The sequence below is a fragment of the Accipiter gentilis genome, chromosome Z (assembly GCF_929443795.1).
Source record: "Accipiter gentilis chromosome Z, bAccGen1.1, whole genome shotgun sequence".
Taxonomy (NCBI): Eukaryota; Metazoa; Chordata; class Aves; order Accipitriformes; family Accipitridae; genus Astur; species Astur gentilis.
The window spans coordinates 15010340-15029832 of NC_064919.1; the positions used below are offsets into that span (position 1 = coordinate 15010340).

At 37.0% G+C, this 19493-nt stretch overlaps 1 protein-coding gene across 3 annotated transcripts in view; it reads right to left on the bottom strand.

Moving 5' to 3' along the window:
- Window positions 1–19493, bottom strand: part of CAAP1 (caspase activity and apoptosis inhibitor 1) — a 33225-nt gene that overhangs the window by 2351 nt on the left and 11381 nt on the right. For 2 of the 3 annotated variants that reach the window (XR_007505061.1, XR_007505062.1), the window contains exons 5-7: window positions 18037–18110; window positions 9240–12037; window positions 5171–5266 (exon numbers count right to left, since the gene is read on the bottom strand). Coding sequence is in view for 1 of the 3 variants with exons in the window: in XM_049794918.1 (XP_049650875.1) it covers window positions 11694–12037; window positions 18037–18110 (418 nt within the window). In the remaining 2 variants the exon portion in view is untranslated. Of the gene's footprint in view, window positions 1–5170; window positions 5267–8748; window positions 12038–18036; window positions 18111–19493 lie in introns of those variants that run through there. The other variant, XM_049794918.1, reaches the window with a different exon arrangement.

Genomic DNA, 19493 nt, shown 5'->3' on the forward strand with positions numbered 1-19493 from the left:
CCTTTAGCCGACATGAGTGCTAACGACAATAAAATCATCTTTCTAGTCCTGATGTCCCTCCCAGAAAGACTGGGATCAGCAGGAGGAAGGGGCCGACAGGACCCCCCCCCGCGCTCGGGGCGGGAGCACTGCGCAGCCCTGCCCCGGGCAGGCCGAGGCCTGGCAGCCATGCCGGTGGGGCCTGGGGCAGCTCTGGGGAGAAGGTCCTGGGTCCCGGTGGGCAGCCAGCTAGGCAGAGCCCGAGAGGCTGGAGACAAGGGGAAGCTCTTCCCCCACGAGGACAGCTGGGGAGTGGGGCCGGCCCCAGGGAGGTGGTGCCGTCTCCCCCCTTGGAGGGTTTTCCTACGGGATGGAGCCCTGAGCAGCCTGGTCTGACCCCGTGGCTGAGCCTGCTCTGGGCAGGGGGTTGAAGTGGACACTACACTACACTCCCTGATGTCCTGAAGTATCTCTTAGAATGATCCAAGGAGGACATCAGAATGCTGGAGAGGATTCCTGGAAGACCTAATTAAGGATGAATTAAGTAACTGGAAAAGGTGCAGTGCAGAGGAATATTTTAAGGATCTCAATCTCTTTACCTCATTAGAAGCAGGTTAGTGGAAGTGTTGATCACTGTCCTTAAGTACCACTTCAGAAGCACAAACCTGGTAACAGAGGGCTCTTCAGTCTGCCAGCAGAAGGCATAACAGGGTCCAGTGACTGAGCCAAAGAAATTCTCAGAATGAAGAAACACAGACATTTTTTAAAATAAATGTAATTCTTTAATTTGTGGAAATCCACTAGTCTCAACAGAATGTAGGTAGGCTTAATTATAGTTGCCATTTGGGCCTTTTATTCTGAGAATTTGAGCACTGAATAACATCTCTTTTTCAAAAAGGATCAACACAGGATAAGAGGTTTTTCTGACCAAAAAAAATGAAACATGCATATTAGCTGTTGACTGAGAAGATGCAAAACTAAAGTGTAGGATGAAAGCCTATGGAGGGAAAGAAACCTAAGCCCAAAGGAAACAAAAGTATGGAGTTGCACAGGTGACAACTATAAGCTGACATATGGAAGATACTGAAAAAAAGAGAGACTTGTACTAATTCATTCATTATGGCTTTCTTGTGATAGCTCTGCAGGGTTAATAAAAACACAAATCATCAGCAAATCGGGCCTTGGGTCTATAACTTTGCAGTGCATAACAAGAAGGAAATTCATATGGGGCAGGAGCCATCTTTCTGCGTTGAGAAGGTGTTATGCCACTTGTATTGCCACTGGTCAGTAGCATTACAGGAGTACAATTTACGTTTTTTGTCAAGGTGTAACAGCAGCACACCCAACTCCAGATGCATAAGCAGAGCAGTCCTTTATTGTGTCCTGGACTTAAACCAATGCTGTGCAAGGCAGAACCGCACTTTACAGTTCCATGACAAGTGGATGGAAAGGTGAATCAGAAGGTTAGATAAATGACAGAGACAGATAACAGCCTGTACATGGTTAATATTTATTTCTAAGTAGTACAAACACCACAGAAGAGAGCAATAAATAGCTGTAAATGCAGTAACAATATATGTAGGTATAAAGCACAGGCATTTGGGAGAAATGGCGTAACTAATGAGGAATTTCAACACTGCATGCAGGTCTAGTGCTGAGCTAGAAGCAGAAGCTACAGTCAACACCGGTCCTAATACCATAGTGGCATTAAGAATATATTATAAACAGTGAGTTTTCGGTGTGATCAGGAGTGTACTTCCTGATCAAATCAGATTCACTCTTTTAAAAGACATAGAAAGTAACTAGCAAATGCTTCTCTTTGCATTATAGCCTATGTTGGACATTGCTTTAGTTACATTAGGGTGTGTTAGTATGGTGAGTGGAGAAAAGAGCTCTGACAAAGGAAACTGTAGAGCTGATCCAAAAAAATTAATTCCTAGTAGGCATGGATTCTAGTGTGAAAATGTTTGAGGATGCCTTCCAGACATTGAAAATGCCTTTCATAACACTTAAGCAGCCAAGTGGCAAGATTCATTATATATAAAAAGCCTAGTACATTTTAACTCCCTCCTCTTCATCAATGTTTCCTGTTTCCTAACTGCTGCATGGATACCTAGCAGGCCAGAGGCTGAGCTGTTGCAGATGCCATGCAGTATCAGTGCAGATGGTCATGGTAAGGTTCCTAACAAAGCCAAGCAACAAGAAGCCTGCTGTATGAGCAACTCTTGAACTGCCACCATCTCCTCCATAAGCATATTCTCCCAGCTGCCCCAATTATCTGTGATGAAAAATGGTCTTTTGACAAGCTAGGCTCTTGAGACCCCAAATCCTGAAAGGAATCCAGTTAAAGAAATGAGCAGAGTATCAGCACAACAAATGCAGTGACTTCTTCAGTCTGAATTATATGTGCAAGTTACAGTAGCCCCAAAAATTTCACTCTGGCAGAATCCCTCCAAGGCTACTCTATCATCCTGCTGTTGGACTATGCAATGGGAAGGTCAGAAAAGCTGATATTCAGTTTTTCTGTTTCGTTTCTTGTTTTCCAGTCTCTGTAGCAATGACCCCACGTAAGGTTAATAAAACCACATAATACATTAAGCTACTAAAAATATTCCATACGGTGCACACTTAAGAGAACTGACCAATCTGTTTCATAAGTGGGTATAGGTCTGACAGCAAAGAATTTCTGCAAGAACTTGGTCTGTATTTATCCTATCCTTGAATGATGAGTGCTTAGCAGAAGCCTACTAAGATCAGGGACTTTATCCATGGTTCAATACCAACAATTCTGCTGCAAAAGTACAAGAACCTTGCCCATCAGCAATGTTTCCTTCCTGCAAAGCGCATTGAATCACTGCAAGATGCTTTCTTGATAACTGATTTTGCAGGGATTTTTTTTGTAAGTCAATGAGCAGCCCAAGTTTTGTTTAATTGCTGCATTTTTACTTATATTAATTCAATGCATTTAAAAGGCTGCTGTGGCTGGAATGGAAAGGAGGTTGTTACACTATCAAATATTTCTCCTGTAGGCTGACAAAAGGAGCTGTCTCTTAACCTGATGGCAATGAAAGACAGCAAATGAATCATTGCTTGAGGAAACCAATTTATTTAGTCAGTCTGTGTCGCTGTTATTTATTACTTATCAGCACATGCTGCTAGTTCAATTAAATATAAAAACCTGAAGTTCTCTTCCAGCCCTCCCCCACCCCAATTTTTAAAAACACACAACAAACAAGAAAAATTACATGAATCTTCAGTGCTAAAGCAGAACCCTTTGGGTTTATTGTGCCTCTCTTGTTTTAATTAAGCTTTGTTTATTAAACTTCTGCGGCCAAGGTATGGGGATTATTAATCTTCTTCAGCAGCTAAAGATAAAAGTTAGCAGAGAGAGAGGACATTATAAAAGTACAGTTTAGAGTTCCCCACTGAGATACACATAAAAAAATGAAATGTAGTGAGACAAAGTGTTGATTACAACATTTTATCAATGAAAATACAGGGAGCTGCAAACAGCAAACATTGTCTGCCTTTTGCATACAAAGGAATAAGGAATGAAAACTCCTGATTTTTATATACAGGCATGTATGTCATTTATAGGTTTAGTAGTAAATGTACATGCCATCTCACAATATAATCACAGATGTACAAAAAAACTTACATACATTTCAGTACTGCCTTTCCTCCTGCGTCCATGTTCTTTGCTTAAAACATGATGGGGGTAGATAACAGAATTTTTGCTTGTCATAATAGAAGCCACTGTTCTATGCTTAACAGGACAATTAACGTGGAAAGCCTTCCATATAAATGTAAATAACTATAACTATAAATCATAAAATAAATAATATAAATATAAAATCTACGGGTCCACAGAAAATTTGGCATTTGGAGACTTGCTTAATACATATAATTGCTAAAGTAACAATAAATTAAAGTTGCTCTACCCAAGACCCTTTTCCAGCATTAAAGGGATAGTCTGAATTGCAATTCTAACCAGGTTTACATGCCAGCTGTGTCAAACACTGCCTGCTGACTCCTGACCCTGATTCCAGTTTTCAATGATAAGCATGTATTATACCCCAACAGCTTTAGGAGCTGTCATTCTTCACTGACTACAGCTCTCACTTCAGTTAAGTTCATTTCCTTTGGCCTGTTGATATTTAGTGAACAATACAGGCAACATTACCTTTTTCTGCAAGTGGAGGTATAGGGGCTCAGTAGCTTCCTGTTTTCCCCCTCTGTTGTTCATGGCTTGGCTTCCCACTACAAATTGCAGTGTTAATTTAGGGCTGCGGCAATGATGTAATGTATTTTCAAAAACTGGTCCACTAAAAAGCATTTCAGTCATTTACATCTTTGACATGTCATACTTTTCATGAGACAATAAAAATCTTAGTAAACTTCATTTCTCAGTTCTCAGGCAGCCAATGTTTTTAATAAAGCTTCCCAATGTAGCAAAAGTACAAGGAACAGGATTCACCAGACTGGAATGACCCTAGCCTGCAAACAGACATAGATGCTTGCAGAGCCTCATTATTCTTGAAAATGCAGGTCCAAGATTTACCAACTGGAGATTTAGTAAAATCATGATCTACCAATTCCTGCATCAGTTTATTTCACCAAATGAGTAATTTACTGATGATAAACACCATCATGCCAAGACCGTATAGAGGCATACTCTTAAAATAATGAAAGCACAGAAACTGTCACAATGGGGTCTCCTGCAAAGCAGATATAACTATTGTATTTTTGAAAAGAACATACAGATTAGTTAGTGAAACAACTGATGAAGCTCTAGTATTATGCGACATGACACCAATATTTGGCAAGAAGGGACATATTTGAATGGCCTAAGTTCTGCCTAAATCCTGATACCTAACTCTTTCTATTAGTGGGTACTAGCTCTTCAGAGGTGCCCGCACAATATGAAAGAATAAGCTCAGGAATTTAAAGGGAATTTAAGATTGTCTAAATAGGGCCCTACTGTAGTAGATGCTACCTATTTTAACTTCCTGGGAACAATATTAATAGCTCTATGGCATTTTAGTACAAAGATAAATTCCACAAGTAACCCATTTCTTTAAAATACTCTTTTTTACACAGTTCAACAAGAAGGCAATCCATTAATAGAGTTGCTTAGATCCACTGAGTATTTAAAAGGATTAGTAGAAATTGAAGATAGAAAAGACATTACCTGCCTTCACAACAGCAGGAGGTCTCTTCAGTTAATTTTCCAATACTGCATCCACTCGAGTTTCAGTGTACCTCTATGTCAATGTCTTGATGAGGCCTGGAAACCAAGTGAGAAGATATCAAACAATTAATCTTAATTTTGCTTGGGATATAGAGCAGACAGCTTCCTAAAAAGCGATTTTTTAACAAAGCACTCCTACAACCTGTAGTGTTACAGAAACTGGTGCAGCCAAAGAAATAGGACACTAAAGCAAAAGCACTGGCATATGCAGTGTATAGAAATTCCCCTTTATGGAGAAGAAAATTATATGGTTGCTAAATCTTAATGAAGAGCAACCTACTAGTGCCCAATTCCAGCAAACTATGTTATGCATCCTAGGTCTGAAGTGCCACGTTAGGACTGAAGTAACCAGGGTACTGGTCTCAGCCTTTCCACCCATCTCAAGACGATGAGAGCATCACTTCATCCTTCAACATTTCATCTAAGGATATATATAACAAAATTTCCTTGCTCCTACCTTATATTTTTCTAAATTGCAAGTCATTCCCCTTTACAATTCTGCTCCCATCCCGTTTTTTATGCAGGGAAAAGTAGTGCTTACATCTTGTTTATACAGACTGTGTTCTGCTCTTAGTATACAGCTCTCTGAAACAGACATTGTTAAAGCAACACAGCCCCCTAGTGTGGATGCAATTCAAAAGTTTAATTTCCATACATTTATGAGACACTAACTTTAACCACACTACACATGGTAAAAATTAGTGACTTTGCTTAAAAAAAAATACCAATAATCATAAGCATGTAGATTGGCAAATTTAATAGCTAAAAAAGTTTACATTTGGAGCAGCACAGCTACCATTTCTGAGTGAAGACCTGCATCACTTCAAGATGGAATTAAATCACGGACCTTAATTCTGGTGCCTCATATCTCAAGGACTGGAAGAACCCAGGGTATCACTTGTGTAAGACCATCCAGCACCTTTTTCAGCAGTTGGATTTTCACTACTAAATTTGTTGTGCCAACACAGCAAATTCAATCAGGATGCTGATCCAGGTTGGGAGGAGTAAGTGGACAGGATTCCGTGCTCAAATGAGCTTCCTGATGTGGTTCTCTACATACTCACATAAACACTAGCTGCACAACAGTGGTACGGGAAGGAGGAGACAAGGAGACAGGCTGGGAACAGCCTGGAAACCTCACCAAAATAAATTCATAGTTCCTCACCAGTATTCATATTCAGCTTAAAAGTCTTTCCCAGTACTCTATTTCTGCCTGTCTTTACATGCAAGTTTAAACATGTTTAGACCAAACAAGCTTTTCTAGTCAGTTTCATGTCTTCTGTTCCTCTGGTGACCTTAGGAGTCTTTGTCTGCATTTGTTCCACTCTCAACTGATCATCTTTGATACAGACATGCCAAACTGCACACAGTATTCCAGGGAAGTAAAGCTGAGATTTTGTAAGTAAAGTAAGATTGACTGGAGTCTGAAAATGGAAGATGGGATGCAAGATCACAGATTTGAGAATTCGTGGTGTAAGATACTCATCTAGAATAACTTTGCAGAAACATTAGATACAAAAGATGAAAATTCAGTTTTGAGTCTGACAACAACCAAGACAGATCCCATGAAAAAAGATGACATTTTCACATATGCTTAAGAAAGTGACGATACACTGAATAAACATGCTTTTTTTTTTTTTTTTTTTTTGTAACAGAGATGATTACTTGTGCTCTACAATTTACTAACCATGCAATATTTACATTTATGATTTTGGGGTCTTTTCCTGTCTGACTACAGAATCAGTTTGACTAACTGGTATGCGGCTAAACCTTTTTACAAGCTTCAGATTTTTATTCACCTTTTATGCATTCTGTTTACATATTTTAATATTAATGTCAAGAAAGGCCCATGAAACATGAGACTTGACACACACACACACACCCCCCCCAGTATTTTAACATTTAAATTTAGCCATAAGTAAGGTAAACAAACATTTTTTTCTCTCCATATATTGCAGATTGACTTAGCAATAAACATGAAGGTTTATATTACTGGGACTAAATTGCAGGACTTCATAATCAGTTTTTAATTTGGTGTCTATGCTCCTAAAGTTATGCCTTTCTTCTTTATGTTTCTGCATCAATTAACCCCCTCATCTCCCTTCCTGACTAAAGGGCCTATTTCACAATTAATCTTCAATTATCTTCTGTGAAAAGGGCACATTTACCAGTGTCAGTGATCTCATAAAGCTAAATTAGTGCTTATAATTTTAAGATGGATATGTAAAATGCCATGTAACAACCTACTATGCATTCATGTGCACAGAACCACTTTTCAGCTGCTGTTTTTCAGAAAACCCTTGACATGCTTTATCCACAGATGAAAAGGAAGTAACATTTGTTAAGACAACTGCTTTTGTAGACTAATATTTAAAAAATAATAGTAATCACCGAGGAACCATTTATGATCCTTAAAGCTCTGACCATGTAAGGAAGCAGCTGGTGAAGAGACGTTTTGTCCCATTACAGGGTTCCCCCACAGTGGCTGCTGTTCGTCAAACCATGCTCCCTCAAATGCAGACAACACTGCAGGAAAGGGCTACCCAGCTGCCTCGCCTGGTGAGATTCACAACGCTGTGCCACACTGCTCATGTTTAATGTGGCACTTCAGCAGTATCCAGTTACAACAGCAGCATCTTAAATCATCTACACAGATGATTTGATCCTCTAGGTGCTACAGCAACCTGAAGTCAATGATCAAAACTTTCATCCACTGCGATTAATAATTACAGTAATTTTAAACAGAAAGAACACATTTTATAACATAGCTTAAAAAAAAGTTATGGAAGGCACTAAGTCTCTTAGCCAAAATATTTTTGAGAACAAATACTGCAGTGAAAAGAGTGTTACAAACAGAACTAATTCTTCTTTGAGGAAATGCCTGTGATTTGTCTTTCAAAAGTGGCATCTTGAAGTCTAATTATTACTCTCTATGAAATCACTGTAAAAATAACATTAAACGCTCTAAAGAGAAATAATAGATACTTTTGGCTCTCTGGCAAGTCACACCTTTTTATTTCCCTAATACAAACACAATCAACCCTCCTCCTCCAAAGAGCACTGTTCTTCATCTATAAGGACAGTCAAAATTCATCAGAAAATATTCCTGTTGCAGTTCAGAATTTGATCAGGATCTTTTTCCTCATGCTGACCAACTCCCAGTGAATATTTTTTCTCAACAAAGTGGTTGATCAAAACCCACTAAAATTATTTTAAGGTTTCATAAATAATTCATGACTGCATTTTACATACAAATTGCCTCTTCCTCCAAGTGAAATATTAAATCTGTTTTTCAAGGAAAAAGTCAAAGATATATTTAAAAGTGAACAACAAAATGGTTATATAATAAATAGTTTAAATACACTGGATTTTTTGATACGAATCAATGAAGGAACCCATATAACTTAGCTGATCTGTTTTTAACCTAAGCAGCAATAATACAGTATCCTAAAAATTAATTAGCACTTGTGTAATCAATCACATAAAGTCTCTTTTATGATATATATATTACTTTATTTTTGTAAACAGATTAATTTTCTTGGAATCCTTCTCCTCTTTTAATTTCAAATTTAATTAGGCTATAATTACAAATCTTCTCTGTCATATGCATAGTAAACTTCTTTCATCTTCATCACACTACATATTAAAGTTAGCATATGCAAATTCTTGATATAGACCTTGAAATAATGACCTTTGACAGTTCAACACACTACAAAATGAACTTTTAAAGGTGACCTGGAAAACCAATAGGAAAATGAAGGTCAGTTCAGAAATAAATGCTATATACCTCTAGCAAGTAGGCAGCAGAATAGAACTATGATCTAGTTTATCACTACTTCTAGCAGTATTTCCTTGTTGCCAAACAACTGCAAATGTATCATTATGCAACATCATTGAATGGACTTCATGCATTTGACTGTATCAGTTCTTCCGGTGGCATAGGAAACGTATCTCTAATTAAATCTGATTTACATTCAGCTTTCCTAAGACATGCTAACTTATGCCTTACCAAGGCATGGCTTCTGCATGAAGTAACCTTCTGCTGTTCAGTGGTTGACAGAAATACATGGGAGCCACACAGGAGTACGAGGTCCGCCAGGAATCATCTCCATGGGTGATAAAACCACAGGTGTTGGGAGTACCAGTAAAAAAAAAAGGAAAGATACAGGTCTATAAACTGTTCTCCTATCAATCAGCTATTACTGTATTGTACATCCTTCTTCAATATTAAGGACTGATTTTTGTTTATTCCTATCGCTTGGGATCTTGCAAGTCTTATCAATGCTACAGGAGATTGTAGAACTGGCAAATGAACCTCAACATGAAAGGAGAGAGGCAAACAATAAGGAACAAGTTTTCCTGTTGGCTGAGATTTACAGGGCTGCACAGTAGGACTAGGAAGCAAATGTCCTTGCTGGGCAGCTTTTTCATTTCCACAGCAGGCAAAGTAGATATTCAGTGCCTTAAGGATCTAAGTATAGCAGCAGTAAAACTTATTTTTACAGTCTAACATAGTTCTACTAGCCTATGACTTTACAAATAACAAGACATCTAGGTTTTGCCAACTGTCTGTCTTTCATTACCTGCTCTCATTTTTCTGCACTCAAATAAATCACAAGTTCACCAAACAGCCAAATGAAATTAACTGAAACAACACACATATTCTGAGACAGTTAAGTTACCTTTTGAATTGGATATATATATATTCTAACTTACATCCTCCATTTGCTTAAAAATAATAGAAAAATGTTGTTGCCATGGATAACTGATTACAGTCAGGTAAAATTTACTCAGATCACTGCCACCATTTAGTGAACTCACACTGCAATTTTCTCAGCTGTATTTAATGAAGGTTTTAGTTTATAATCAAATTGATACCGAACTATTTTGCTACCATTTTACTCATAATACTGTTGATTCTAGAGGAAATCAATCATACTTTAAGAAATACATAAAAAGCTTTCTACTAAAGACAATGCACTTGACTAACAATAAAGAAAGGTAAAAGGGTAGAAAACGGGTTAAAAGGAAAGGGGGGAAAAAGGAGAGGAAAAAAAAAAAAGGAAGGAGAAAAAGAAAGTTATAAACCTTGCAAGAAAATTCATGACATAGTATTTGAATAGAAAAATGTCTGCAGTAATATTGCAAAATAATATATGGAAATTTTCTATGCAACTGTTGCAAAGTATCTGATTTGCTTTCTAAGTAACAATCAAGGGAAAATCAGGAGTAACCACATATAATACATCATTTTACTTAACAAGGAACATATTCATAAACTTCATGCCTTAAAAAAAAAAAATTGTGTGTGTGTGTGTATGTAAATATACACAGAAATATTTAAATATGCATTTGATTAGGAGCCATCTATAAACCCAGCACTAATTCTAAACAAAATCAGAATTATTTTAATTGTTGTAAGAAATCATAGCAGGAAAACTAATCCTATAATACAATTTACTTACAAAGAAATACACTTCAAATGGATTAAAGTATAATTATTATTTTAAAATCTTATATAATAAATAAATTAAAAGCCTTTTATGAAAAAACATTTCTACTGAAATTAGGTGGATTTTCCCATTTATAAGGAACATGAAATGACTACATCTGTTAAATGTTAAAAACTCAAGGTCTTCTAAATAGTCTGATTTACTGCATTGCCCTAAATATTATGCCAAACATTCAACGAAAAAGCTTTACAGTCAGGAAAAAATTCTGTTTTCTTTATTTCAGTTATGACACAGAAGATTATCAGTGGAGAAGAGTGACAAAAACACGTGACCAACAGTATAAAAACTCTGGTATTTGTCACTTTCAGGCACTTTCATAACCCTGAAAATAACATGGTTTGACTGTTTATTTGAAAGGAAAAAAACCTTCCCTTCAGGAATTCAACTTTCTAAAAATTAAGTATGCTTTTAAGTGAATCATCATTCATTTTAACTAGAATAGCTACATTATGAGAGCCCCAAGGAGAAATAAGCAATCTCAAATCCCATCACAGACTGCTGAAGGCAGTCACACGACGGAAGACCTCTTCAAAATGGTATTTTTAATGAAGTACATATAAATCAAGTTTCTCAAGTAGTTTAATAAGTTCCTAATAAATAAAACAGCTGGTAATTTCTAACCATGGGTTTATAAACAACTTGATTCTTCTAACCCTTCTGGAAGGCACCAGGTTCCTGGCATAGCTCTATATGTTGTGTGACGCCTTGAGAAGATAACTCGGCACAGAGAGACTTGATCTCAGTGAAGCATCAAACCACTGTTTGTGCACGTCATGGAAGCAGCACACTAAAGGCAATGAAATCAACTATCAATGGCTTAAGCCACGGGTCAGGATACACAATAGGGTTTGAATGAGGAACGTCATACCCAACCCAAACATACTTTAGCACTGAAGAGAACAGACATCACATCCTTCAAAACAAATACTGAAAATTAAATCTAAACAATCTCAGATCTGTTTTTTTATATCACCAGCTTTCATCAGAGCCTTAATAGCTCTGGCCCTCATCTCAAGCTCCAGAAGCTCCAGCTGCTGTGCTGATGGCTGAACATCTTCTGACGGAGGAACGGCTAAGGTTGCTGCTTTGGGCTCCTTTGGGCTGGACTCTGCCAACCCCAGAATCTCATTCACGCTTTTCTCAATATCCTTCTCGAGGTCATCTATCTGACTGGCTCCACTTCTGACAGTGTTTTCTTGCCCATCTGGGCCATCTTCTTCATTGCATGGGCCTTCTATGTCACTATCATATGCATCTGCATTTATGCTGAGGACATCACTATCTTCTCCCTTGCCTGTAACACAAATGTAACAATCATATAGTTGCCTATCAGAACCATTTTTCTTTCAACTTACAAAATTGCTTCTTCTTAAATTGTTTCTCTATAGATTAAGAGTGACAAAAAGATCTGTGAATTTAAGACAACTAATTCCTGTTCCTTCTCTCCTCCAACTTTTAAGGCTGATCTAATTTAGACAAGTGTTAATGCATTATTATGCCAATTTAGAAGAACATGCAGTATAGCAAAGCAGCACTACCAGGAAAATTTATTCCATCCTATGAAGTTACATGATCTATTTTCCTAATTAAAATATCATGAGGTTTTATATCACAAGGAAGCCTCTGCAGTGCAAAATTAATTATTGTTTATTATCTTCAAAGTAAACTTTGTTTTCAAAATACAGTTTTTAAAATGACCCTTTAAAACTATTTTATGTATTTTAAAAGGAGTGGGACACTATAGCCAGGCACAGTACTAAAAATTAATAGAAACTCCACTTACTAGTGCAACTATTTAGAATCTATCACAAGTATTTCAGACATATTTAACTCATTAAAAACATGGAGAAAGTTATGGCAGTGGCTTTTAATGCTGGCTGAAAGTTGGAGTTTATTTAAAAAAAATAAAAATTGGAAAAGGCAGTGCAACAAAATAAAACTCTAACAGAACCCGAGTAACTGTTCTTACAATTTGTCTACAGAGAGACTATTGCTTTTGACACATTGGCCTCAGAAATTATTAGTCCTTCTCCAACCTCTGTATCTGTGGAAACTTACAGCAGGATTGGTTCCTGCCTAAAATGAACAATTTATAGTCAGATGATGGTAAAGTTACTGATTCTAAAGCCTTTATAATTCCTTTTGGTAGTATCACTATCCAAAGGTAGGGCTGTGTTCAAGATCTGTGGGTTTGAAATACATGTAATTTCTTACCATGAAGATTCAAAGAAAGTTTACATTCATATGTAAGCTACTTTAGTCTATAATGATCTTCTATATACCAAAAATATTCTTTATTTAATACATATTCAGACAGTATTGCAAACCTGGGTTTTTTTAACGTTAATTCTCCTTTAAAAATATGGGAGAGCATGAAGACAAGGGAGCCAAACTCTTCTCAGTACTGTACACTGACAGGACAAGTGGCAATGGGCAAAAATTAAAACACAGGAAATTCCACCTGAACACATGTAAAAACTTCTGTACTGTGAGGGTGGTCAAACACCGGAGGAGGTTTCCCAGAAAGGCTGTGGAGTCTCCATCCTCACACATAGTCAAAACTCAACAGCATGTGGCCCTGAGCAACCTGCTCTGACTGACCTGCTTGAGCAGGGGCATTGTGTTTGATGATCTCAAAACAGTACTTCTAACCTAAACAATTCTGTGACTCTGTGACTCTTAAATTTAGTATGCTGACATCTGGCTTTAAAAGGCTCCCTTTCACCAAACTGTTAATTTTATTTTTTTAATCGCTAGTTTCATGCATCCATACTTTTGGTTCCTGAACCTCAAATCCACAGGGCTAAAAGTACTGATTTGCAAGGATTGCTCATCAACAACAAAACAACCAATATACTGGAAACCCAAGCAAGTACTTCCTCTGTGAACTGCTCTTTTTTAATATTAGGTAATCAACATCTTACTGACATTCAAACTACAAAAAAAACTCTCCACATTGATAATGCAGTCTAACACAGCAGGGACCTATGATTTTAATACCCTGAAGTAATTATCTTCTGTCCTAGTTTCAGTCACAATAGAGTTAATTTTCTTTCTAGTTGCTGGTATGGTGTTGTGTTTTGGATTCACTGATGTTTTCAGTTGTTGCTAAGTAGCATTTAGACTAAGTTAAGGAGTTTTCAGCTTCTCATGCCCAGCCAGCAAGAAGGCTGGAGGGGCACAAGAAGTTGGGAGGGGACACAGCCAGGGCAGCTGACCAAAACGCACCAAAAGGGTATTCCATACCATGTGACCTCATGCCCAGTATATAAACTGGGGGAGCTAGCCTGGAGGTGTGGATCACTGCTTGGGAACTAACTGGGTGTCCATTGGCAAGTTGTGAGCAAATTGCATTGTTATCGCTTGTTTTGTATATTCCGAGACTTTTATTATTATTGTTCTTTTATTATCATTATAATTATTAGTTTCTTCCTTTCTGTTCCATTAAACTGTTCTTATCTCAATCCATGAGTGCTATTCCCCGCCCCCCCCAATTCTCTCCCCCAATCCCACTGGAGCAGGAGCAGAGTGAGTGAGCAGCTGCGTGGTGCCTATTTGCCAGCTGTGGTTAAACCACAACATCTTCCTATCACTGGCTTTTTTGATCAAGATGCTCACATTTAATGCTTTACTGTTGGAAAACTTCTGAAAATATTTTTTTAATAATTCTTCTCAATCAGAATGTTCCTTTGACATAGGTTTCAGATCCAATACAAACAATTTTCTCCCCTTTCAAAAAAGAATAAAGCATCTTTGAAACGACATTTTTAGAAGTCTTTGTTTTACAGTATTAATGTTTCAGTGTCTCTTATTATACAGGAAAGATTTAAAAATGCAACAAAAGAATGTAAGACTTTTCTTGAAAACACAAGTGTGAAGTGTAAAAAACTCCCCATCCACATAGTGATTTATTTTCTTCTTGAGTTTTCGTGCAACCCCCTCATGCTAGTTGGAAGTTCTGTACAAAGCTTAGCAGTAGAGTATGGATTAGAAAAATTAAATTGTTCCTTGTTCAAAATCAGTTTTAAGGTTTGTTGATTAAAGAGACCACTTTTACAGGAAAAACAAATAAGGTTTTAGAAAAATATTATTCTTTTTTAAAACATTTTTAAACACCTGTTGGTACATGCATGTGTTTGGTTTTAATTCATGAGCAGTGCAGAAGAACCTTAGGAAAGATCTATTTTTCGTGGGGGTTATGACATTCCCGCTATCCTGACAGTGTGTGTGTGTGTGGGGGGAAATCAATACTGACTACTAAGAAAGCTATAAATATGCTTTCTGTGCTTAAAAAAAAAATAAAAGGGGGGGGGGAGAAAGGGGGAAACAAGGTGGGGAACAGGGGGGAAATTCTTTATTTTCTGGTAAAAAAAAAATCTCAAATAGGTTTTATAAACAACAGTAACATTTTAAAACTAACTCCAGGGGTTTTATTGATTCAGGATTAAAGATTTTCTTGCTATATACACTTAAAAAAAAAGATATTCAGATATTCACTCCTGATCACAGGCTATGATTTGTCACAGCATTTAAGTCCCAATTTAGGAATATTGCATGTTACCCTGACATGCACTCCTGATTTAGGATCTTACACAGGTATCGATGAAGTACCTAACAACACTGGTTTACTGTACTGTAAACACAGGCCTTCCTACTGGTAAATACATGGGAACATATATAGCTAATGTATGTGGCACCTCCAACATTCTAATCAAAGCTGACAAGAAAGCAAATTCAACTCTCCTAAGTGTATGATAAGCCATATAGATGAAGTTTAGAGAGAACTTTTGATCCTTGTTTTTTGTAAGATAAATCACAATTTGCAAGCAATAAAAACTGAAAGTCTAAAACATAAATGATTCTGAAGCTATAAAAAAATCATCCTCACAGCAGTGTGTATAAAAAGTATTCATAAGAGAAGAACATACCAGGGCCTTCTTCAATCCTAAGTAGTTTTGCCCTGTTCCTACTGTGACAGTAACTTCAAGATTAGTGTTTCAGTTTCAGATGCAATTTTACCTGCTTCTCATACTATCAAATTAACTTTGAACACTGTCTTTTCAACTTTACCTTACAAGACACAAAGTATGTGAAAGATCAAAAGAAATGGGAATCAACAGGATTAAGAAGTGGAAATTCTTCTGTCTTGCTGCATGGCATCAGTCAGTATTTACTTAACATTCTGGTCAACCAAGCAGCATTCCATGGATCAAAAAAATAGGTGCATCAATGGATCATAGTTCAAACTGTCTTTATCTTGACCCGTAAGTTTTTCTCACTTTTGCTCTTCTGATCTTCTCCACCACCCCACTGCAGGAGGAGTAACTGAGTGGCTGGTGGGTGCTATTGCTGGCTGGTGTCAACCCACCACAGGATTCCTTTTAGTATTGGTCACATATTAAGCAGAAACAAAATGTTAGAAGTCATTCATGTCTGTCCCAGAACTAGTATGGACCAGGAAGCGGGGCAAAGCTGCCTTGGGTTCCCATTCAGAATTTGGAGCCTCTAAAACTGTGTAATGCAGGGTTCATATAAGCTCATTGGCCTACAGATGTTTAATTAGCTGATGGCTTTACTTCCCCCTTTTGCAGTTGTGATTTTACCCAGTAGTAAAGATCATGGTTGGCATTTCTCATTATTTTTTTCATTTTGTTAACTTCTACTTTTTCCTTCAGCTACAGTTGTGAAATTCATTTTAGCATACTCAATTATGTTTTTTTAATTTTATTTTATCTACTTCTGCTTATCCTCTCATTCTCTTTTTTCTTCCCATAGCATCACAGACTGCAGCTCAGCAGATTGATTAGAGTTATATTTTTAAATTTATATTGATATTCTCAAAAGCTCTTTAAAGCTAACATCTTAAGTGGAGCCCAAGCTAACATGATATTCTGGTTGATTAAGTCATAAAAAACAACAATGAAGTAATCACATGCAATAGTCATCAAGTCCCTTTGATAACACAAAAGTGAAAGAGATCTGCAGGAAATTTGTCTGTTCTAAGGTCACTTCGTATAGTACAACAAGCAACATTTAAAGCATTCCTCACAAAGCCATAGCAACCTGCTCCTAAAAGTTTTGATGATTTTATTATGAGTCTTTCCTCCTCCATCTAATTCCCCTCACTAGTAACTTCAGAAAAAAACATGTTTCAAAAAGTTATTCCAAGAGACATCTTTTAGACAACATTCTCAATTGGGAAATAGGAGTTACAGGAAGCAGATAATGTTAGATCTTTGCAGAAGAGAAATATAGCTTCTAAGAATTTGCAATGTTCTTTGATTGGAAAAGCTATTTCTGATTTTACTGCATACGGATAGTCCGACAGACAGACAGAAACACCTACAATTCTAGTGCTTCACACACAAAAATACTGGCAGTAGTTATATGGTGCTGATTTAATGATTGGAATAAAATAAATACTGCTGCAGGTTAAGAAAACTGTTTCCTTATGCAGCAGGTACTCAAATGTGCATCACTAACTTACCTAGTTTTGCATTTTCTATTCTGCCAATCACTGTAGTACCTGAATGTCTCACCCACTATATTTTTGCATTTAAAAAGAGAAAATATACAAGACAAAACATTCATCCTCAGAAATTCAAAGATTTGAGTGTGTACTTCCACTGGCACTGACTTCAAGTAAAATATGGTAGTTATCAGGAGTGGTGGGTGTTAAGCGCCATTCCATTGGACCTCAGCTCTGCACAATCAAAGCAAGCAAGGTATCATATACCAAGACTGAACAAAATGTTTAAATTACAAACAGTCCTTTGGCAAACAATCATCACAATGGATTTCAATGAATGTCATAACAGAGTACTGTAGCCTCTTATGATCATTTCAACAGAAAGTAAAACTGGCTCTCAAATAATTCAGCAAATGGTAATAGCAGTATTAGCAATCACATATATACCAAGAAATTGAAATGACTGAAGATCCTCTTCAGCTGAAAAACTACATGAGAGCCAAATGAGCCTTGCAAGAGCTTCAGTCATGTTCCAGAACCTAAACTAGCAAACTCTGAAGAGCTGCAGTTTTCTTCTAGCCACAGAAAAACTCTCCAATCTCACAGAATTAAGAGGCCAAAGTTCCCACATTGTCTTCTTCAATGCTCTCCTCTCCTTTTCTGGAATGGGGCTCAAGGGAGAGGTTATAACCCTACACAGCTGATTTCTAAGAGGATGCTTCTCTGTGATTGCAGCTACCATTCAAAAGAGAGTTATCAGTTATCTAGAATTAGTCACTGCCCAACATCAAGAAAACAAAATTTCAGCTTTCTCCACTACATACCTTGTTTTGATTCCTGACCTTCCAGCTTGCTGTCTTCTCTGAGAGAAGAAGTAGAGTCTATACTGTTGTCCTGTCTGGAAACAAAGATGATGACATATTAATCTACATCTTTTACAATTCAAGAGAGCTTTTCTAAGAAACATTTACTTTAACTACAGAAATTATGTGCTGGTAGGCCAATAGGCCAGCTACAGTATGAATAAAGGCAAAAGGAACATAAAGGAACATACAGGAACATACAGAGTGCTAATCTAAGCACTTGAGTATGAGGGTTTTTTTCTTTGCCTAGCAATACACAAGGATAAAATATTTCCACTACACCTTTCCAAATAACAATCCTCACTGGTAGCTCCTCCCTAATATTGGGAGTTTTCCTCTAAAATTCAGAATAAATTGTCACACAGTTAAACAATTTGAAAAAAAATACAGTTTCAGTTGCATTCAAATACTATTTACTGTTTTCTTTTTAAATTAACAGGTATTTTCATGAAGTTGCCATCACCTCACCACCATCCACCTCTCCTACATCACAATCTCAGTTTCATAAGGAGACATTTTTCAAAATGAAATGCAACTCAACCATTAAATTGTATTCAGTATCTGCATTTCTTTGTTTCTTCCATTTAAAAATTTCTACCCTTGACCTGTAAGGTTTCAACTGCTTTATAGAAGGGATGAGGAAGAGATACTTTTGTGTAATGTTCATGTCCTTCACACATTTCGCATATACTAGTTATACAAACTGTAAAAATACTGTGAAATATACAGGAAAAAGGAAGGCAGCAGGACCCAGAATCACAGGAAGAGTTCAATTGCCATGTTTAGTGAGCATTTTGACAGTAGAATTGCCAATTTCCTAGCCTGAATGTCAGTGTGCCATTGGTTTCATACATATTAATATGGAATCAATGTAACTATCCTGCCTGTGGGAGCTAAACAGCACTATAAAAAGGATAGAAGTATTCTGGTATCACAGATGTAACTATAATGACTTTAACAACTTGTTTTTCAGTAATGGCCTGAAGGCTTTTCCTAAAATTGAATACAGATCTATTTTCCCCATGCTCTCAAAGATACGGGGTTTTTTCAGGTGTCCAATGGTTATTGCAGGAAGAAGAATACTGTTATACTTCTAGCCACCTTGGTCTGAGAGACAGTTATTTTGACTGCTATTTCCTTTTCTGTAGTAGCAAAGGTTACAAATAATAGAATCTTCTGTTACTCCCACTTTTTGTACCCATTGCAACATAGATGTGTATGGTAGCATGCAATAATTAAGAATGTGTAGCTGTTTTCATATGCACACAGCACCTGAAAAAAGATTTAAGTGTTGTGCCCCTTAAGTAAGGAAAGAGAAATGTACTGTTCGATGCCATTATAATAAAACAGGAATAGACTATTTGCTCTGATGCATTTTTCTCAGAACTCAGTGGTATTTATCCTTTCAGTTTGCTTTC